Below are 23,690 nucleotides of genomic sequence, written 5' to 3'. Positions count from 1 at the left end.
CTCCCCTCCGATGTCATACTCTCTCAGATCCTCAAGATGTATGAGGCATGGTTTGAACCACCTGGATTTCAAAAATATTTCTCATTGCCCTCAAGGAGCAGCTGGGGCAACATTCCCAGTTGACTCCCAGTGGCACGATTTGTAAAACATTTTACTGCAAACCCTATGGACATAATGTAACTTATTCCATAAGTCTGGTGTGAGAATAACTGAAACAGAACTTGAAAACCACTTCATAAAAACTCAGGGTCCATGAATAATCATTTCTATAAACTTAAAAGTCCACTTAATGAAAAACTAAACTTGAATTTTAAGCGCCCTTGCAAAATTTTTAGAACTGTCATTATATTGATCCTTAATATTTTTGAACCGGTTATACATCAGCAGATTTTTCTGCCATCATTGCTTGTGTGCTATCATGACACACACACAGTACTAATGCAAAGGATCTTTGTGCCTCAGCTGGCAAACTTTTCTACAACATCCAGCAAATAAGAGCATTAGGGGCTTTAAGCAACACAGTCCACCTTAGAGACCCATGAGACACTGGGCAAAGAAAAATTGTTTTGCTCACAAAATAAGAGCAGCATGAACAGAAGTGTAAATGGAGTGAAGAAGAGCTAACAAAAAGTTTCTGTTCCAACACCTTTTGCAGTAGCTTGATACTGGCAGAGGTGGATCTGGAGTGTGAGAGAGAAAAAACGGGGGCTGTTTGAAAGCCACTGAACAGAATTTTCAATTGCTACTATAGAGCTCAACTATCACTTCTAATCAACGTAGGAGGGATGGAGGAGCCCCAGAGGAAGGGGGGCAACTGCTGAGCTGTCCCGAAGGAGAACAGCTCAAAAGAACACACAAGTGAGACCACAGTATTGTTAATTAGTGCTGATAGATGCAATCATTTCTAATTAGCTCGCTAATCCTTCTCCCCTGTATTCCTGTCGCAGGAGCAAAGAGGGGGGCTGGGTTGATTTTTCCTTACCCTTAAGTCACAGGGCTTTTTTTAAAAAAATAAATCTGAATATAAAACAGCATGAAAAAAAGACTTTCACTTAAATGTCCCTCATTGCGGAACTCTTCTAAAAAAAGTTTTTTTTTTCCAGTTCCCACCCAGGATGCAAGGAAGCCACTTATATTACACTCATGATGCCAGTGCAAGCAATCTATCTTGCCAAATTTCCCTCTTCATTATGGCCATGGCTCACCCTAGACTACACTGACTTTGGCCTTTGAGTTGCAGTAGAAAGTTACTTCAGCTGCACTATTATGCCTGGACCCTAAAATACAGGGGGAGACCTGCCCTTCCACATTGAGCACTCATCTGTGACAGCCTCTATTTTGTCGATCCAATTTATTTATTTATAAAATGTATACCACCCTATACCTGTAGATCTCAGGGCGGTTCACAACATAAAATCACAACATAAAAGACACAAAATATATAATAAAAACACAAACAACTCAATAATCCCCACTTCCAACACACACTTTTAAAGAGCATCAGATGTCAATCAGCCAAAGGCCTGGTTAAAGAACATTTTCACCTGGCTCCTAAAAGTGTATAATGAAGGTGCCAGTCTGAGGCAAGCATTCCACAAATGGGGAGCCACTGCAGAAAAGGCTCCTTCTCGTGTTGCCACCCTTCAGACCTCTTGGGGAGGAGGCACACGAAGAAGGGCCTCAGAAAATGATCTCAGGGTCCAAGTAAGTTCATATGGAGAGAGGTGGTCCTTGAGGTATTGCAGATAGAAGAACTAATGCTTAGTCTCGATCTTTTATGTTACTGACACCCAGTTATGCTAAAGAGGCCCAGTCAATATCACTTCTAACCCCCTAACTTGTTTCTTCTATCCATTTATTCATCCTGAAGCTTCTAGAGCAGATTCCATCAGCCTGCTGCTGCTAAAGATGCAATGCTGGCAGATTCCTCACTCAGTCCTGACCACTTGCCAATCATTACTGGTTCAAGTCCTCTCAATTTCAGTTTTTTGTGCTGGACAAGACTGCATGCATGTCCCAAGTACAGTGCTGATATGAGGTCTAACAAGGTACCTGAACAGTTTGTTGTGAGATGCATGAGGATTTCTGGATATTAAGACCTACTTTAGTCAGGGTGAATTGATTTAAATAATTTAAAATGCCAATTTTTTAATTTAATCATTTAAAAATGCCAAATATTTAATTTTTGTATATTTTTCTTCATTAATAGTTTTTCATATATTTTCTAAAACTTGGTGCAAATGTGACCACTAAAACATGTTACTTTACAACTAATTAATAGAGTGATATTTACATTATTTGGGCATTCTTATAACTAGGCCTTTCATTTTTCTCTCACATTATATACATTTTGCATGCTTTCTTCCATTCTTTCTTTTCTTTTTAACTCTAGAGGTGGTTGTTTTTTAAGAGTCTATAAGATTATTTTTTTTTGTGACAAATAGCCATGGCAATTTATGTGAATAATTATGGGAATATAGGGATCTGAGCACTGGACAAAATTGTCTTTTTTTCTTTCCAACATTGGGATTGGTCCAAGTCAAACACAAAAACAAACTGAAATGTTCATGACTGACAGCTTGAAGCAAGGTTTGAGAGTTACTGGGCAAACTAGAGTTTATTTTCATGAAGTAAAAATGAAGGTCCCATGTTTGGTAGAGTGTGCATGATTGTATTTGAGGAATGATCACATTGGTTCTTCATCACTTCAAAGTGATGGGATCATGTGAACCTTTTATTCCATCAGCAACATTAATTTCCAATCCATTTCAGAACATACCGTATTTTTCGCCCCATAGGGCGCACTAGCCCATAAGACGCACCTAGTTTTTTGGGGGGGGAAATAAAGAATTTTTTTTTATCCCCCCCCCCAAGACACTAGGCTGGGGCGGGGGAAGCCCGAGCTTCCCCCGACCCCAGCCCCCAGAACAGATGCTCTCCGCAAGCCGTGGGAGCCCTCCCGCTGCTTGCACAGAGCTACCCGAAGCCCCGGCGCGACTGCTGAGCGTGCCGGGACTTCGGGATAAGAGGCAGCGCAAGCCAGGGGAGCCCTCCCGCGGCTTGCGCAGTGCTGCCTCTTATCCTGAAGCCCCGGCGCGATGAGCAGTCGCTTCGGGTAGCTTCCAGATAAGAGGCAGCGCTGCGCAAGCCGGGGGAGCCCTCCCGCGGCTTGCACAGAGCTACCCGAAGCCCCGGCGCGACTGCTCAGCGCGCCGGGACTTCGGGATAACAGGCAGCGCTGCGCAAGCCGGGGGAGCCCTCCCGCGGCTTGCGCAGAGCTACCCGAAGCCCCGGCGCGACTGCTGAGCGCGCCGGGACTTCGGGATAAGAGGCAGCACTGCGCAAGCCGGGGGAGCCCCCCCGCGGCTTCCACAGAGCTACCCGAAGCCCCGGCGTGACTGCTGAGCACGTGGGGGCTTCGGGATAAGAGGCAGCGCTGCGCAAGCCGGGGGAGCCCTCCCGCGGCTTGCGCAGAGCTACCCGAAGCCCCGGCGCGACTGCTCAGCTCGCCGGGGCTTCGGGATAAGAGGCAGCACTGAGCAGACTTCCGGGGTGGCGCCTCCGGTGATGGCGGACTCCCTCTGAACTGGACAAGCTCCGCAAGAAACGGGTCTTTCCCCCTGCGGCGTAGCGGGGACCCTTCTGAAAATCACAGGCGGATGAAGCCTGTGACCGTGGGACTCGGCGGGCACCTTTAGCGGCTTGCGCAACGCTGCCTCTTATCTCGAAGCCCCGGCGCGATGAGCAGTCGCTTCGGGTAGCTTCCAAGTAAGAGGCAGCGCTGCGCAAGCCGGGGGAGCCCTCCCGTGGCTTGCGCAGAGCTACCCGAAGCCCCGGGGCGACTGCTCAGCGTACCAGGGCTTCGGGGTGCAGGCAGCGCTGCGCAAGGGTGGGAGCCCGGGAGGAACTCCCACGGGCTCCCACGGCTTGCGGATAGCTTCCTGAAGCCTGGAGAGCGAGAGGGATCGGTGCGCACCGACCCCTCTTGCTCTCCAGGCTTCAGCGAAAGCCTGCATTCGCCCCATAGGATGCACATACATTTCCCCTTCATTTTTGGAGGGGAAAAAGTACGTCCTATAGGGCGAAAAATACGGTAATTCAAAGTGCTGGTTGTTACCTATAAAACTCTAAACGGCTTGAAACCAAGCTACATGAAGGACTGTCTCATGTGAAGCTTCCCATCCTTAAAGATCTGCTGTTGCACCCCTTGATATGTGTAATTTAAAACACCCATCTTTGCATACAACTACTCTAAGTGGAAAGCAATATCAAGGTCAAAGATTTTTCAAAGACATATCTTTCCAACACCTCTGATTCTGCTAATAAAGAGGTGGTGCACCTTTTGCAGCTATCACTATTTGCTAAATTATTTGAGGCACAGGAAAATGAAGAGAGTCAGCTATTGTGATCTGCGTAGAATTGTATCCCACTTTTTTAAAAAACCCACCAAAAAAACTAGCACTCTTCTAACATGGCTTCTCATAAAGGACCTTCTACGGCCTTTGACCAAGTCATGGAATAGAGAGTAGAAACAAACAAAAGAAACATAAAAGTAAGTTTTATCTTATGCAATATCCAGTACAGGCAAAGCCTCCTATTCACCTGATTTTCTAGATCCATTTCAAATGATGGTTAGGTCCAGTTTTGGCACAGAAACTGCTATGGTCACACTGAATGATCTCTGTCAGGAGAAAAGCAGGGGAAATGTGTTCCTGTTAATTCTCCTTGATCTCTCAGCTTCTTTCGATACCATCACACATAGTATCCTTTTAGAGCAGCTGTCCGAGATAGGGGTGGGTGGCACCAATTTGCAGTGATTCTGGTCCTACTTGGATTGTTGTTTCCAGAGGGTGATGTTTGGGAAGTGCTCTTTAGCAATGTCCTCACACAATGTCCTTTTAACAATGTCCTTTCAACCCTTCAGTGTGGGGTTCCTCAGGGTTCAATTTTATTCCCTATGCTTTTTAACATCTGCATGAAACTGCTGACTGGGGTTATCCAGAGTTTTGAAGTACGTTATCAGCAATCTGATGATGACTTACAGCTCTGCTGCTCCTTTATATCTGCAGGTGTGGCAGTGGATGTGCTGGACTGTTGTCTTGCCTCGGTAATGGACTGGGTGAGAGCCAATAAACTGAACCTCAGTCCAGATAAGGCAGAGGCATTGTTAGTGGGTAGTTCCTTAGACTAGATGAATGGGAGGCTGCCTGCTCTTGATGGGGTTATACTCCCCCTCAAGGAGCGGATACATAGCTTGGTGGTGCTTCTGGATCCTTTGCTGTCCCTTGAGGCTCAGGTGACTTCAGTGGCACAGAGTGCCTTCCATCAGCTTTAGACCATCAGCTGAAACCATAATAACAGTCCTCCTGAATCAGGCCAAAAGCCCATCTAATCCAATACTCTGTTTTATAGTGTCTCCATGGGAATGAGTTTGCAACAGCACTCTCCAAGGTACAGACATTAGCCAATTCACATAAAGTATAGAGAGAGGAACAGCAAGCTAATCTACTCACTTCCTCCACTCAGCAGAGATCAGTTGATTTCTATTCTCTTTACAATAACCTCTGTGTTGCTGGAAGTGTTACTGATTTTCCAAAAAAATGAGTTAGTTGAAGGGGAGGATCTGCAAAGAGAATTTTACCACACCTGGATCTTCAAAGACATCTTGACCAAGCCCTTGTAAAAGACTACAAAGAGAGAGAGACTTTGGAAACAGTGGTGTGGCAAAATACAGTCTCAATGACAGATTTCTATCCCAAGAGTTCAGTGGAACCCCAAAGTAAAAAGATAAATGAACTGCCTATGTCTACAGAAAGTGCCAATCTAGACTAAAAATAACCTGAAGGAAGGATGAACAAAAATGCAAGAGTTGATTAAGTTGTTTAGCAAGTGTAAAGCAATCTCCAACTGAAGGATTCTGAACTACTCATATATTGCTAATCCTAGGCAGATAATCATTCTTGTTACTTAAGCTTATGGCTGGGCTAGTTCTGCTTGACTAATAACAGTATTCCAAAGAATGAAACTGTAATGGTGTTCATGTACATAGAAAAGGTGGGGTGGGGGACTGAAAGAGGAATGTGAATCTTGTATGTTATGTGACTTAACAAATCAAAGCAAAATCAAAGCACTGTAGAACTTAAGACCCAAGCTCCAGTCTTTTCCTTGCTGCTTTTAGACTCCCAACTATCCTATAACTTTAGCTGTTCTTCAAATACCATAAGATATACAACTAACACAACACAGCAGTTAGTAAAGATTATGAGGAAGAAGAGCAAGTGATGCGTTTATGCTGGGACACCAAACACTCACAATGATCTAACACAGAGACAATGAAATGGTATAGATGCAATATTAAACCACACTTTAGCATTGTGAGAACGAACAACAGGTTGCCCAGGACTCATGCCCCTATCACTACCACAGCCATGCAAAAGAGTTTGGAAACTTTCAATGCTGGTTTTAGATGCATTGTAGATTGCTGTATCCTCTGAACTAGGTCAAACTATAGTTAGTGGAAACAAGACAACTTCATATCATACGTCTGTGATGATAATTTATTTAAGCCAACCACAGTTAAAACTAATGACAGCTTATGGTTTACACAACATGTTAAACTGGTGATGATCTTCCTGTTATAGCCAAGTCAGAGGGGAGGGTTGGGTATACTGGCCCAAGGTTTACTGAGGTTTCTTCTTATAATGCAAGTTCATGGTTTAGCACAGCCTTCTCCAATCTGATGCTCACCAGATTCTTTGAATGCCAACTCCCATTAACCCCAGCCAGCGTACTCAGTGGTTGGGGAAGATGGGAAATGAAGCTGAAAGCATTTGGAGGCAACCAGTTGGGGAATGCTGGTTTAGCATTATGTCCAAATACAGCCAACATACAATATATTTGGCAAAACCTAGGTCTGCTTTCAAAAATGATCATGTTCTTTTGAAAAATATTAGCATTTCTGCTATAATCATTTCCAGTAATAGCTCCAAGTGCCCTAAGGAAATGTTTGCAAGATGATCAATAGAATACTGCAATTGTATTCATTAATCATATCCCAGAATTATTCAGTAGCAGAAATATATTGTAGTTGTGTATGTGAAAGTCAGATCACGTGTATTCACTACATAGTGCACAGTCCTCATTAATTCAAGAGCTCTCTCCTTTTATCCAACATAGTATGTTACAACTCTGAATCTTGTTGGCATTGAAGAATTCAAGGAAAATTTCCTCTTGCACTGTCAGGATAATTTAAAGTTGCTCTTAATTTTTCAGGGATGAATTTTCATAATCTTTACTCTTGACCAAATTAAAGATGATAAAAGTACACCGTTTTTCTGTTCACTGGCAGTGGAAGTAGAATCAATTAAAATAAAGGGTCACTATATAAAATATTTGAAAAATTATTCCTGCTTAGTGACAATACACTGTGTTTTACGTACTATTGGATAAAAATTACAAAATACATCTTGAATTAATTACTTCTCTGAAGGCAGGTCTATCCTAAGACCAAAAATTATGGAATCTGCTATTACATACACAGTAGTAATAGTTAGGTTCAGCTCCAAGTTGCAAATTACTGAGGTATCAGGTCCATATAACCAGGTGAGATATTAAAGGCCTTTATCCTGCACATTGTTTCAAAACAGCATTGGGGGAGGGTGTTGAAAGAAAGGTGGAATTAAAAAAAAGTTGTAATAAATGAAACAAACAGGAATTATAGTTGTATGTATTTTTTAGCTGTAAGCAGGTATTGTTGACAGCTGGAGATTATACCAGGTAAGCAAGTGAAAACAATGCCATTGGGGAAAAAGACTAATCTCATTACACCCATAAGAAAATCATTATTTCTAAAACGGCAAGCAGTAAAATAATTCTTCTATTTGGCATTGATATTTTCTCCTTTGCAATATCAATCAGGCCATTTAACAAGAAGTGGTGGTACCCCAATTGTGGCATGCCCTCCTCAGAGAGGCCTGCTTGCCACCTCTTTATGGCCATTTCAATGCCAAGTAAAATACTTTTTAAAAAAAATATCCCAAGTATTTTCAGATCTGTGATTATTTAAAGTTTTGAACTGTAATCTACTGCTTCCAGATAGTGTGTTTTTAATAATGCTGAGTAAATGATTCTCTCTCTTACCTTTGCTGACAATATTTTCCTGCAATTGTTGTTTTACCACATTATATTTTATGTTTGCAAGCTGCCTGAAAAGCAATGTCATTGGGAGGCCTACATAAATGTAACCCAGGGGCAGCAACTTAAGACAGGGTTCAGAGAGGAACAAAATGTGTTAGGAATACAAATGATTGATTTGAAGCTTTAACCCTTTGGGGCATATTTAGTTCAGGAATCTTGTAAAGAAAGGAAGCATTATACTTGTTAGGCCCAGATAATGAAAGGCTTCATCTTGGAACAAGGGGGAAAATGGTACAGGATTTCTGCTGCACTCACCATTCAGCCGGGTCTGTCTGTTTGCCCTCACTCGCAAGAAGGTCTGTTAAGAGAAGATCAGGAGCAGAAAAGCATTAGAAACTTGCTGGTGAGAAAACCACAGAGTTATTTACCCCATTCTGAGAAGCAGTCTTAGGGAGTGTATGGGGTAATTAGATTAGAAAAATCCACCACAGCACTCTCATCTACCTGACAAACTTCCCTTTTGGGTGTTGCCTATATTTACCAATTCAAACCAATACCACAATTTAATCTTCCTCAGATAACTTCTTCAAACACAAATACACCCACATGTCCTCTGACTTGGCTGTTGTCCAAATATAGATATCCACAGCACCCCAAATGTAGGCTGCTTGCAAGGTTCCATACCACTTCCCCACTCTCTAATTCCTCAGCCTACAAGACCACTATACGGGGAAAAGCAGCCTGCAGCATGCTGTCTGGCTTTGGCTTAGCTATAAATTAATCTCCCTACAAATGAACAAGTATACCTGTATTGCCCTTATTTCCTAGATACCAAAGATAAACAACCTCCTCCTGGCCTTTCCCCTCCAGGGACCCGGTGTCATCCTTAGATAAACAAAGCCGTTCTGCACGGCCCCGAAGAGGGGAGGAGGGTATGCCTCGTCCTTAAATGAAAAAAAATGCACCCTCCAAGTTTATGGATATGGATATAAGCAGACCCCTCCCACCTCAGGGATGATGGCCCAACCCCCGTTCGGATGTAAACAAGCCCCATCTCCTGCCCTAGCGCCTCCGGCCCCAGAGACGCTCCGGCCTCTCAGACGCGCCCCGCTCGCACCTCTTCTCGACCACCGGGTTCCCTTCTCTCGCTCTGCATGGCCGGGGATGAGGGCGGATGCAGGCAACGGCCCCGGCACCTGCAATCAGCTCCCCATAACAGCGGCCGCCGCCATGTTAGCTCCGATCATGTGACCAGGCGCCTGCGCGGGGTGAGAGTTCAGGGGGAGGAAGCTGTTCTCATGGCAACGGGGCGGCAAAGAGCGGTCTGGGACTCGGGACTTTTTCTTTTGCTACCACGCTTCCTTCTTCGCGCCGCAAATACCACCCAGCTTGATGCGATCTCCCTCAGCCCCTCCTCTAACACCACCAGGAGTCGGATGCCCGAGACGCAACTGCTCACTCCCCATATCCCCACGCTGGGCTATAAACGTCCCCGGCACAAAGCAGCACTTCCTCTCCCGTCGCTCGGCGTCTCCCCCAAAATCTGCCCCCTTAGCGGACGTCTGTGTTTTGAAGAGAAGCACGGAAGGTACATTCTTTTAAGCAAGCAAATCCTCCGGCAAGTCGGCGAAGGAAACAGGGACACTGCTAAATGCGTGCAACACCCCTGTCGTCACATCAAGGCTGCCTCCCTGTGTCTTAAGTGTTCATACGTGTACATACATTCCTGTACAACTACAGACAAGATGCATTCTGCTCCCCAAGCAGAAATTTAACTTGCAGAGACTTTGAGAAATGAGCAGAAAAATGGCAAGCTAGCCGCTCAAGCTAACAAAATTTGGAAAGGTAACTCTGCAATTAGCAGGGACAGAAGTACCCCGATATTGTCTCCCTTGTAAACAGAAAGTTCAAGCTTATACCCAGTTCTTCTGGGGGTTGCAGGGGTTCGCATACCCCTAAACATTTTGTGAATCTAAGTTTGGCCTCATTGAGGGGCAGTATTTCAATATGAGTAGGAAAATGAGGGTACCCCTAAACATTTTTTTAGAAGAAAAAAAAGCACGGCTTATTTCTATCACAAAAAGTGCAGGAACCCACACCAACTTTCTGTAGAAGACAAGCTGCCTTTTTGGGTGCCCTGCACCAATAAAGTAACTTCCCAGGTATAAGCAGCTCCGTAACTTTGAACCTTAAGAACCCTCAGCAGTAATAGTTGTGAGGCTAAGCAGAGGAAAAACAACCCAGCAGTGCACACTTGCACACAAGCTGCAACTGTATAAAGGTACCCCTCTTGACAAATTGATGTTGTCTCCATTCTGAGAGGCACCACTTTTCTAAGAAATGCTATAGGCATGACTGTACGTTGCAAGAATCACATCCAGTAAATTGTTCTTGGCATGTGTGGAAAGTCTGGCGTTTTATTAAGCTATGTGAAATACTTAGTATTTTATCTGTTGTGTGCATGTATAATAAAAAGGGCTAACAAAAAGTGGTGTGTGCAGGTCTTGTAGACTCCTAGAAACATAAGCATTCCTCCCTTTTCCTGTCAAAAGGCAGTGATGAGCTGAAGTTCTCTATAGGGATGAAATGAAGATAAAACCTTACCAAATACAACATGTTATTGGACAAAGCAGTCATTATTTTATTCTTTTATGACTCTAAAGTCACAGTCAGTGATTGCAAGAATGATAAATCTATAAAATGGCCTTTATCCTGCCAACCAGGGTCCACATCCTGCAAACACTTAAGGGAAGTGATTCACTTTGATCCTATTAGCAATCCTGCTGAAGCCATCAAAGACTATCCAAGTGTTTAAAGGCAAACATGTGTGACAGTGTTGCAATCCTGAGGCCTAAATTGCTTTAAAAAAACCCAACCTTTAAAAACCGTAAGCCTCTCGAAATGCTTTTTTCCTAAGCTTTTGAATTATTTCAATATACCGGGCTTTTCCATGTTTCTTTTCAGTAAATACATAACTTAAGGGATGAAATTTGGGACAGGTCTGCACCCTTCTGATCTCTCTGCTATTTTATACTTTTTAACTCATTTTGATCTCTCTTGCACAGCTCCCCTACAAGGTGGGGACACTAGCTGTACAGTCTTAAATGAGAGATTACTAATTATTTATTGTAGTCTGTTCCCATTTCCATTCATTATAATTCACTGGGGTCAATTGCAGATAAGATATCTTAGGTCAATATGCACAGAAGTAGACAGCATGATTTTGAAGGGGGGAAAAGAAAAATCAAGTATTTTGGGCAATCTCAACTGTCTGTCTATTTATATTCCTAATTAGCACCTCTGTATGCTAAGTCTGCACTGATTTTAAGAAACAGTGAATGCCTTGCATCTGTCACAAACTGATATATGAATGAAATGCTTTATATTTCACAGATGTTAAGACATTAGTTTGTAAGCTAAAACAAGTAGTAAAATACATATTATTGAGGTTTTGAGGAGAGAGGAGGAGGGCAATTGTTTCAAGTGAAGTCTCGGCTGGCAGCTTCGTTCTAGTACACTGAGCCTCTTCTTTAGAAGCTTTATCCACATTATCTGATGCACTTGAGTTGCCAATGGACTATCCCTCAGTGACTAGTGCAAGAATGCAGCACATCACAATATACTAGTCTTTATATTTCTGGGTGCAAAATACTGTAACGTATCTTGGAGTTTAGGGAGTACCATAGGGAATTCCTTCACTCTACTGTTTAAGCACATCTTCAAAGGATGTGTGTATTATGAATCTTTGGAAGACAAGATCAGCCCATATAAAGACCAGCCAGCAACCAGCAAAGGCATTGTGTGTACTTGTGCAAAGCAAAAACAAATCTCTGTAATAAACTGGATAATGTAAGCATATTTTAATGGCCTGATTAGTACTGTACATGCTGGCAATATCTATGGAAGGTGGAGGGAACATGGGCCGGCACATTTACAGAAGGAGCTATAGCCTACTGATTCTGCCAAAGGCAGAATGTACCTGGACTGAATGAGATTGGCTCCTCCTCTCAGTTTGACTGCCTAGAGAGAGGGTGAAATCCTATTTTTAATGGATTTTTCTTCAGGCAAATTGCACTTTTACCAAGCAGCTCCACTCTACTTACTATCCAAACCCTGGTCTGGAATATTGGAACCTGACTCTGTCTAGTGCTTAGCATCCTCATTTCACATTTATTACAAGGAGAGATAGGAATGCTCCAATATTTTCTAGGACCTGACCTAAATTGATTCTCTGTGTTAGAATGCTAACATACTCTTTAACTGGGACAGTTCTTTCTTTTTGTCAAGAAACAGTCATGTCATTAATCCTATTCTTATGCAGAAAGCTGGGAAGAAAGGACACAGCATAAAAATTCCATTTTCAAAAAGCAATACTGTTCTCCTTGTGTTACTCAGGAGATGTCAGATTAATGCAGCCAGAGCAACTTCAAACCTCTCATTTACCTACCTACCTACATTTCTGCTTCCTTTCACCTCTTTTCCTTAACCATCCTGCCATTGCTATTTCACTCAACATGATCACTCAAAAAACCCAACAACTTCCTGTCAGTTTCACTTGCTCTCTCTGAAAACAATTCAAGGCTTCTGGGCCTGAGCTGCAAATGGAGAGGGGACAGTTTCAATTGCAACATAATCTGTTCTTTTTCTTTATACCATAATTCCACAACAATATTTGTAGTAGCCTTTCTGTAACTCTAGTTTAAATCAAACGCATGTGGGACAACACGGTTAACTTAAAACATTTCTCCCCTTTTCTATAAGAACACAGAAAAATGCAGTATAGGTGCCAAACAGCCAAGTAGGAGAGAGCTAGCAACTAATTTTGGCTGCCAAATTATAACTTGGACTAGATCCTAGTTTTCTGATCAACCTTTCAGCTCTTATAATAATGCTTCACTTCCTAATTCTGTTCCTACTGAATTTTCCCTTGCTTTACCATATTACATTTGTATCCAATTAGATCAAAATACATATTTCAGGAACTGTTGACCATTAATTACCCCATGTGGCAAGCAAAATCACTACAACTTCTTGGGCAGGTACCTTCCGGAATGACTATTCAAGCCTGGGCAGGAAGGAAAACAAGAGGGCTTCTTGTCTCAGTAGAACTTTGCTTGTTCTACTAAGATCCATTCCAGACTGTTAGTATTTTGCGGGAGAGATTCAAATGCATACCAGCTAATTTAGGTTTGCACAATTAAAGTAGATCAAAGCATTCTGGTGCTCTTGCACAACAACCCCACTTTAGAAAAAGGACTTTTGGTGGTGCGAAAAGTGATGAGGCAATACACTAGAAAGTGTTGGAAATGATTGACAGGAAGCCATATATCAATGCAAACAAACCAGGATGAAATAAAATAAAAAAAATCCTCCCAGTAGCACCTTAGAGTAAAACAAGGATGAATGTTCAATAAACAGGTCATGTGGAGATACCCCAGTTCTGCCTTCTGGTTTACCCTCTAATCCTGATTTTACTATGGTCCTGACTCCTACTGGCTGTGCGTTGGTTTTTTTGTCCTCTGATCCTTATTACTCTATGTTCCTGAGTCCTGTCTTCTGATTTCACCTCTGGTACTAATTGCTATTAAGTCTTTATTCTCTGACCCTGCCTCCTCACTTCCCTTGGGTCCATGTTCCCAACTCCAGACCACAACCCATGGCCCAGTTCTGACAGCTCTAGATGTATGGCTGTGGTTCATGTGGTTATTTTGTAAGGAATTTTAGAAAGCTTGGACAGGACAGCTCTGTTGTTGCTTTACAAAAGGTAGGTGCAGATGCAGATTACCATTTACTATGTAATTGCCACTTGCAAACACATGCATGCCGTAGTGTTTGCAAGTGGCAATTACATAGTAAATGGTAATCTGCACCTACCTTTTGTAACCTCATGGCAGCTGATTGCACCATTTATCCACATAAAATATATGTTCTCTACATATCTCTGGTAGCAGGGATGTGGAAATATTTGCTTTATCACAGATTGCTCCCCCATGTAATTGCAGGTGCATCAGGTTAAGTTTTCATGTGACTATGGGCTAAATGGTGAACTGTTTCTGTCCTTGCTAAGCCACCAACAGAGCTTATCAGTGCAAACTTTGTGAAATTTCCTTCAGAACAACCTCATAAGCAAAAGTTTGCTTCCCAATCTCTCACTAATATATACAGTATATTTCCTAGCAGATCATAAATGCCATAAAGAACTTGCAATGCAAAATTACCAGCACTGCAGTTTTAAAGAAATATATAATCAGGGCACACATCCAGCACGTGAAAAGCTCAGCTTGCAGCTCTTGGAATCAGGGGGAGAATTTTATTTTATTTTATTTGCATAAAGCCCATTGGATTAGCTCCCAGAGGAGATTTATCTCTGATGCCTGTGTATTTCCCTAGTCATATTCTAGTTATACACTGGAGTTGCTTTGTACTACTCTGGCCTGCAAATTCTAGAGCAGTAAAATATACAAAAAAGGATCATCCTCCAGTCTTCTACCCTATAAAAGCAAACTATAATTCCCATTTGCCTCTCCATCAAGAATTTATGAGTCTCCATGAAGTGCCTGTTGTGAAAAGTAAAGCCATCAAATGCAAACTGGGATCACTTACTGCATACAGAAGAATACTATTAGCAATGTTTATCTGTATTTGACAATATTCAGAACAGTGTTGATTCATTTTTGAGAGCATGAACTAGCAGAAAGTACAGAGTGTGAGCACTTCATATCTCTGGCATAGTCTGAACTATATAAACTATGACTATGGCAGGAGCTACTAACAATTAAGAAAAGACATATAATGCTAGATATATTAGTCATACAATAGACACAAACATTCACCCCAGCCTCAGACCACTACTGATTCATTAGCACAGTTATGCACTGGCCGCATTCCAACTAGTAGTACAGCCCATATACCCATGGAGATGATGGGCAGCACCCCATAATGTGTGCGTGCGCATATTTCAGACTCTAATAGGAACTGTAGTTGTACAGTGACCTTCTATTGGCTTTGGACACAGTACAGCAGATAACCTTTGTGTTCACACCTTAATAAACTATACAAAACTTACTGACCAATAAAATTGACAAGGCTACAACACTTTTTACACCTGCAAATTCCATTTACATGATTTTCAGAATGGAGTCCCACTGGTGGTGACTTGTTTCTGGCTAATTGGAGCATTATGCTTAGTCCTATTTTCCATCCATTTATAAAATACAATAATATCAAAATTAAAACTAACTTTATTCAATAATAGTTACAGGGTACCAGGCAGAGGGCCTTCTCAGTAGTGGCACTCTCCCTGCGGAATGCCCTCCCTTCAGATGTCAAGGAGATAACTTTTAGAAGACAACTTTTAGAAGACATCTGAAGGCAGCCCTGTACTGGGAGATTTTATGTTTTTAGATATGCTGTAAGCCGCCCAGAGTGGGTGGGGTATAAATAGAGATGGGTGGGGTATAAATAGAGATGGGTGGGCTATAAATAGAGATGGGTGGGGTATAAATAGAGATGGGTGGGGTATAAATATTATTATTATTATTATTATTATTATTATATACTTAACAACTGTATTTTATGCCAAGATGCACCAAGAAGTATTAGGAACCAGAAAGCTATACTGGGTGCAAACCTGTTAAGGGTATTATTTAACATTTGTATACCATAGTACTTTTTTTGGCAAGATTTCCCAGATGCAAGGACATATGCATTAAACAAGTGGGATATTATAATCCCTGAAAAACATAAAAGGCTAAAATGTTAAGGACTTGAATGGCAGCACTGAAAGAACTAGTAATGGCACTTAGTAACTCCTGGTTTCCAGTCATCAGCTGAGTCCTCCTGGTTGCTCTCTCACCTGGTATCTGTCTGAGTGATGGATATCATCTGAGGAGTGAGGTGATGCCGTTGGAGAGTCTCCTTCTCGCTTGATTGAGGCTGACAACAAAATTGACTGTGGAAGAAGCGGGGAAAGGGAGAAGCAGTTAACAATGCAAAGTGTTCCTTGTTCTCAAGAGGAAGCGTAGAAGGATGTGTGATATGTAATAGCAAAAAATGCTAATTAAGAAAACATGATCACCAACAACCAGCTATAAAGAGGGACATCTTCTAAGTTAGATGGACATAACTCTTGAGAAGGTTTTTGAGAATGAAGCAGGAAGTCATTAAGAGAGCTAAATATTCACCTGTTCATGCCAAACCTGTCACCCAGTATGGGACAAACAAGAATATCATTTCTGGGCCTCATGTGTGGTGGCTTGCATACAGTGCCTATGGTTAGGAATGGATGCATGAGCATTGCCCCTCCTCTGTCCTCCATTGTGCTCCTAAGTTTGTGTTAGTGGCAGAGGTAGCTGTATTATTTAGCTTTGTATCTCTCACATGGAAATACATCACTGAAGAACAACACTGGCAGTCATGACATAGAAACACCAGTACACAACTACATCTTGCAGTAACTACTGCCCATTAGGCAAAGAGAGATGATTTGGAAAAAGTAAAGACAGCAACTTGGAATTGTTGGGTTAAGTGAAAGGCACTGTATGAAATAATGTTCCCCCATCATCTCCATTCCAGTATCACTGGCATACACATTGGGAAACTACATAATTATACATACAGGTAAAGTATACATCACCTGGGATTATAAAAGAATGTGCAATACTATCTTCTGCACCTGGACAAGAAAGATGCCACCAAAAATTCATAAGATAAAGGTGAGCAGTGCCTTGGTCAAATGACCACATATGAGGCTCCCTAATAAGCCCGTGCTAAATATTGCTTTTGTTAAAGAAAACTTTTTTATTTGCATTATCTTAGCCACTGAAATACTATCTGAGGGTTTAAACAGGGATACAAGCGAAGGCACTTCAGTTGCACTGCTAACTTTTAACGTGCATGAAAACCTCTCAGAAAATGTACTCAAAAAGACATAAAAGCAGTAATGCACAATCAGAAGAAGCATTTGGTGTCAAACACTATTCAACTGCATAGATCCATTCAGTAATTACAAATATTAGTATATTATTAAACCTTTTTCTAATTATAGGATTTCCTGTTAATCTCAGAAATATCCCAAATAACACAGACATTTCCTTTCTTTTACCACAAGCTATGCAGGCAAAATGGTCAGCAGTTTACTTGAAATTGTGAAGGTTATCAGTACTGTGCAAACTTCAGAGCAATGGCAGAGGTATAAATTCCATTCACAAAAAAGATTTATGGGAAATGATAGAGCGCTTTGACAATATTTTAAGGAGGTTCATTTACTGAGAACAGGGATGCTAACAGGATTTTCTGGGCTCACTATATGTTGATTTGACTCTCCACCCATTTACATATATTTGCATATGCTTTGTCATTTGTGCAAATATTCTCATTTTCAGGTGGAGTGCAGCCCCCCCCCCAAAAAAAAATCAGTGGTCACTGACAAACAGCAGGTGAGCAGGTGTAGCTCACATGCTCAGCAACAGGAGATAGCTTTTTCTTTTTTCACTCTTCTTCCCCCCTCATTAACCACAATTTTAGTTCCAGGACGTTTCAGGAACTCTTTCTTTCTTGGGAGGGGAATATGTCACGATAATGATGGAGCTTAGTATCCTGTGGATCTACACCCTCCCCTGCTACCTTTGATCATGTCCTGCTTTGGTCTTTATCATTCACAAAACACTGTCAGTGGGACAGTGTTATTGGTGGAGCTTTCTGACTCACTGGTGGTCAGTTGGGCAGCTGGACTCCCTCTCTGTTAGCATTGTGGCCCTTCTGCCAATCCTATAGTTTCTCAGCTGCCCTTTAGGGGAGCAAACAAACAAACAAACAAACAAACAAACAAACAAACAAACAGGTTGTCTCATTTGACTTCCATTTTTGTGTAATTTACAAGGCTGCTTGTTATACTTGAAATAGTCTTCTTCTCATTCCCATTAATCCAGCTGATAACTCTCTAAGTAACTCTATTCAGACCACTTTTCTAAAAAAAAAAACCAACCCAAAGCCTTTCTGAACCAGCCTAGCCTCATATCACCCACTTCTCTGTTGCCACTGGATTATCCCCCATCCCCAGTGGTGACCCCAGGCAAGGTGCCCACCCACTCCAAACCATCTGAGCTCTGTAAAATAAGCTCAGCTAAGTAGTGAACCACTTAAAATGTGCACATATTTGCATGTCAATGGCTATTAGCCTATTTTCTAGGAAATTTGCCAACCCAATTACATTAACTTCTCTGGGCTGGTGTGTAATGTACAAAAACTGACCAACAGCTCCTCACTAAACTTACCACAGCCTTATGATTGGGTTTGGATTTATAATCTGGACTGATTCAACTTCAGCTCAGATTAGTCATATACACAGACACTTTAAAACCAAAAAAGTTTGTGACAGCTGAAAGCCCCTGTCTTTTGAGATAATGCAGTGGTCACTTTGGCAGGGGGTGAAAACTGTTACTTTTTTGCTGTTTTAACTAATGTTTCCTTGTGTTTTGTGATCATGTAGTTTATTATAATTTATTTGAAAAAGAGGGGTGTAAGTTTATTAAATAAATAGGCAAATAGAACAATGTTTATAAAATCCTACACGAACCAATCATTTGAGGAACAAATACCCTGGTCTTCTAACTGCAGCAAGAAACAATTTTCAGAGAAGTACCCACCTTGCAAAAATGTGACCATCTTTGTATCAAAAAGGGCCAAGATAGCAAAATAAAATTTGAAGCTAAAGGATGGGATCCTTCTCCCCATATCATAATAGGATAGATACAATATTTTGACATCAGGGAGGGCTCTGGTTGCAATGTAAACCCTTGCCTTCTTTCTCAGATTGCATGTAACACCCTGATCGCAGGAGTTAAAGATACTTCCCTTTTCAATTTGCTTCTGTGAAGAAATAAAAGTGCACAAGCCATCGACTCTGCTTCAAGGAACCTCAACAACGACTCTCATTGCTCCTCATCAGCCCCCACATGCCTGCCTGCCCACTCCCATCCACCCTTGCAAGTCGCTCTAATCCAATATTATTATCTGAAAAATGGCTGGGCTAGCTACGGAGACAGTAAATTAAACGTTATGTATTAGTTTTTAGCATGTGGTCCCAAGAAGAACACTGGCCCCATTTATTCGGCAAACCTCCTGAGCACCATGACAACGACCTCCAGAAAAAATGCAGGGCTAAACTAATCCCAAAGACGTCAATCTCAGACCCTCTTCTACATACGCTTGCCGTTTAGATGAATAAACTGTCTTCTTAAAATGGTAGCAAGCGGTTCTATTCTAAATACCTCGGCAGCATGTTAAACACTGTATCAGTGAGTCAAGCCCCTGCTCTAGCACCAAACTGCACTTCATTTGTGTTTCTCATTTCACCAAGGTGGAATGGCAACTGCTTCTCCATTTAGGCTGCGTCAGGAGGATTATCAGGCACATAGATGGGATGAAGGGGGAGGAATGGGAGCAGAAGGTTTAGAATTAGAAATCTTGTCAGCTTTAAATGCCCATCTCCCTCCTCCCTACCAGCATTAGTGTTTGGTTGTTGGCTGGTAGATTGTGCTCAAAGCTGGACTCAGATTTGATCAAAGGTGGGTCACCCCAATGACACCACAACCATCTTTTTGATAGCGGGTAAAAAATGGATTCGAGGGTGAAGAAGAAACAAGAAGAAGGAATGGATGGGTGGGTGATAGATTGAGGGAGAGGAAGATTAAGTCTTTATTTGTGGCACATTGTCTGCCACCAGAAAATACAAAATGTCCATTGTTTTAGTGCTTACAATTTGCACTTTTCTGAATCAAAAGAATAACAATTTGAGGTCACATAACCTCTTGACTAATGAGCAGTGTTCTTCAACCTGTGGATTGTGATCGAAATGTTAACTGGGCCCATTCTAATGTGGCCAATGGACCCTGGGTTCCCTTAAGGGCAAGTTCTTATTCCTGCATGGAGTCTGTTTTCCTGCATTTTTGTTTGAAAAGAAAATCCTGAAGGAGAAGGTATGGATGCACATCTACTTTTAAAAATTAGGTGCCAGCTCATGCTCTCCCCAGAAAACCTCTTTCTTCATGCAGACAATGGGCCAAAACAGGAGATAATCTGTACTTAGTCTACCTAACTGAGGGCAGAGTATGAACCTGAGGCCTTTCTGGTTTTCCTAGACTAAAACAGCTATTATCCTTGAAGAAGAAGAAGAAGAAGAAGAAGAAGAAGAAGAAGAAGAGTTTGGATTTGATATCCCGCCTTTCACTCCCCTTCAGGAGTCTCAAAGCGGCTAACATTCTCCTTTCCCTTCCTCCCCCACAACAAACACTCTGTGAGGTGAGTGGGGCTGAGAGACTTCAGAGAAGTGTGACTGGCCCAAGGTCACCCAGCAGCTGCAGGTGGAGGAGCGGAGACGCGAACCCGGTTCCCCAGATAACGAGACTACCGCTCTTAACCACTACACCACACTGGCTCTCTTGACCATTAGCCATGCTGGCTGGGGCTATTGGGAGCTGGAGTCCAAAAACATCTAGAGGGCTACAGGTTCCCCATCCCTGAGTTTCTAAATAAACAAAAGTGTTGGAGAATTTCATCAAATCCTCAACCCTCCAAATCAATTAACCCAATGGTACAGGACAACTATACACTATACAACTATTGACACTATAATCATGAAGGTTTTTTTAAAAAAAGAAATAAGCCAGTCAATTCAACCCACCCCACAAAAAACCCACAAAAGGCAACCTGAACTCTTGTCATTGGACCCTGTGATACACCAGCAGCCTTTGTTCCCTAGGGAGTTACTCTCTACAAGGAAAAATTATGTCTCCTCATGCCCCCTGGACACTCTCAATACTGGGTCATCTTTCCTGTCGTCTCAAAGAAACTTGACATTCCTAGCAAAATGGTTGAAATCAAAAAGCAGAGAACGCTGTTAATTGAATATAATATTGTATTTCTCCTTTGTCTCTTGAATCGAACCAGTGGAATGGCACCAAAATGTCATGGAGAATAAATGCTTCCAAGTCACCAAAAATATTGGAACCACTGAAGATTGCCCAAATATGGGGGGGGGCAGGATTTACCTAACAAACCCCATCAGTTGAAGGCCTCTGCAATAGGGCTTTCCTCCCACTATTCCCACTGTGAAATTGGCTGGGGGGGAGGGTAAGAAGAACCCAGAATAGCATATGGGGAGGGGGAATTGTTCTCTCTGGCCAGCTGATATACTTGTGGAGACAGAATGTTTGCAATAGCAAGATGTTGAATTTCACCCTAGATTTCTCTTGGCTTTGTCTTCTACATAGCAATGGAGCTTTTTAGTTATATTAACCTACTCTGCAATCTAGTATGGAGGATGCAGATGTATTGGTAATTGTGCTAATTGTGCAAGACCAGCACCCTGAAGTCCAGCCCTCCCCTCCTTCCCAAGCACTAATCTGTAATAGCAACCAACAACCTGACCAAACCCTTCTCAGCGAGAGCTCCTTTCCCTATACCATTTCCAAGGCAAGCCACCATTTCACTCTGGAAAGGCAGAGCAAGAGACTTGTGCGAGTACCAGTGAGGCCTCATATTTCTAGCCTTCCTTTAAATCATCCCTCCGTTGGGTAAAGGCACTCTCTGTTGAGGTTATAAACCCTAAGAGGATCAGCCTCAGCATTACACCTGGGGCACGCTAAATAAAAAAAGGTCACCGGTGCTTTTTAAACATGGACAAAAAAGCAGTAAAATGTGTTTGGGAAAAAAAATCTGGCATTAAATCATGACTTTTTGCCTGGCTCGCCTCATTAAAAGTGGCCTTTTGGAAGGTAAAATTATCATTGTAAGCGATAAGATCTTTAAGAAAATAATTCACGGCTTCTTCACCCTTTAATATGATAGCCGCCACCGGCTAATTTTTTTCTTAATGGCAACGAGGCCATCAATCTTGTCCAAGGCTTGCTCTCACCCTCGCTTCCCTCCCCTGCCAGCTTCCAAGCAACAACCTACTTAGCTCATAGGAATAACGGGGTCTTTCTTCTCTGCTTCTGCTCTAATGCTTTCGAACTTGACAAATCCCCCTTTGAAGAACAAGCTAAGAGAGAAATATCAGTTATAATATGCAACAGAAAGCACAAGGAGAGAGCACTACTGGACAGATTGAAAGTAGAAATTAAGGTGCAGTTTGTTCAGCAGGGTAAAGTGATTAAAAACTGGGACTGGGTTGTCAAGGAAAGTTGTGGATTCTCAATAAAGAGTATCCCTTTGCACAAGGCTAACGTATCCTTAAACAGCAGCTTTAGTCAATCCGAAACTAGTGTACTCTTTTTGTCATATATGAAAGGGAAGGAATCTGCAGAAGTTTTATCTGTATGGATCATAACCAGGATCGGATCATGAATCCACTCGATTCTGTAGATCCCTTTAAGAGGCGTCCAATGACTACAGCAACATTTCTGTATGGTATTTTTTCCCCCTGCCCTTTAAAAAGCCCTGGGTAACGTAGCTGCTCACACTCTGGAGCAGCTAGTAGTGCATGGGGCACCTTCCTTTTCACCACTGCACACTTTGAATACAATACAGCAAGTCCCCCTGAGAGCAACATAGCTTGATGCTGCACTCAGAGTGAATTGTACAGAGAGAAAAATGACTGCCCCTATGTAAAAATGACTGCCCCCATACAATTCTGTGTACTGAGATTGGAAGAGGGAAAATTATTATCAATGGCAACCAAAGTGAACTCTTGACAAAGTCAGAAAAAGTGCTATAAATTGACATTGTAAAGTTTAAGAAGCTATTTAGACATCAGGTTAAAACTTGGCTGTTTGTGTTTATGCAGGCTTTCAGACATTAATGCTGCTTTTTTCTGATACTGTACTATTTGCCGTTTCAGGGCTCATCCACACTTCTGCTTGTCCTGTGCCTGGAAAGCACAGATCTGAACAGTTTTCTGCTTGAGCCATACTTTCTAGGCATGGGTTTGAGCAGTTTTCCCCTTGCCACAATCCTTTCCCTTCAAACACCAGGGGTGGGAGCACACTGGAGCTGAAGAAAGCAGCAATGTGCACACACAGTCCAAAGTTATTACACAGAACTCATAGCTTATATCTGAGCGCTGTTTTTTTTGCTCCAGAGCTTTCCCTGCAAGACCCCTCTCTTTAAAGTTCTATAGGAGCAAACCCAAATTGCCACTTGCTCCAATTGAGTACTAAAGATTGGTTTCCCCCGAAAGAAAGTAGCAGGACAAGAGGAAGTGGGGATGAGCCCTGAGTCTTTTGGTTTTGTGGTATATGGTGCTCCTACCCAGAAAAGTCAGCCTAAATACTCCTGTTAACAAAGTAACCACCTCAACCAGTTAGAAAGGCAGAGCAACAGTTACCTCCAAGGTTTCTTTCTCTGCAAGCCATAAATAGTTAGTTTGACTAGATGTTTTGTAATAATTTGTTTGACAATAACACTGGATAAACTGCTATCAGGTTACTGAAACCAATAAGCTCATATAGGATGTTGCAACTGTGATTGTTAAAATGTCACTTTCGAGCGAACACAACTTGCTTCAAAATGCTTGTTGATGGGGGTGGGGAGGCCCCTCTTGCAGGGGAGCTGGA

The 23,690-nt window shown here is 42.1% G+C and overlaps 1 protein-coding gene across 11 annotated transcripts in view; it reads right to left on the bottom strand.

The window, feature by feature from the left end:
• The window catches only part of RNF220 (ring finger protein 220), a 327,427-nt gene that overhangs the window by 70,335 nt on the left and 233,402 nt on the right, over nt 1-23,690 (bottom strand). For 10 of the 11 annotated variants that reach the window (XM_081195319.1, XM_081195316.1, XM_081195312.1 and 7 more), the window contains 2 exons: nt 15,992-16,087; nt 8,452-8,494 (listed from right to left, as the gene is read on the bottom strand). In XM_081195319.1, the coding sequence (XP_081051445.1) occupies nt 8,452-8,494; nt 15,992-16,087 (139 nt within the window). Of the gene's footprint in view, nt 1-8,451; nt 8,495-9,253; nt 9,418-15,991; nt 16,088-23,690 lie in introns of those variants that run through there. The other variant, XM_081195314.1, reaches the window with a different exon arrangement.

Source organism: Podarcis bocagei (assembly GCF_964188305.1).
Source record: "Podarcis bocagei genome assembly, chromosome: 5".
Taxonomy (NCBI): domain Eukaryota; kingdom Metazoa; phylum Chordata; class Lepidosauria; order Squamata; family Lacertidae; genus Podarcis; species Podarcis bocagei.
The sequence above is the reverse complement of the archived record's forward strand: the minus strand, read 5'-3'. Positions and strand labels throughout refer to the sequence as shown.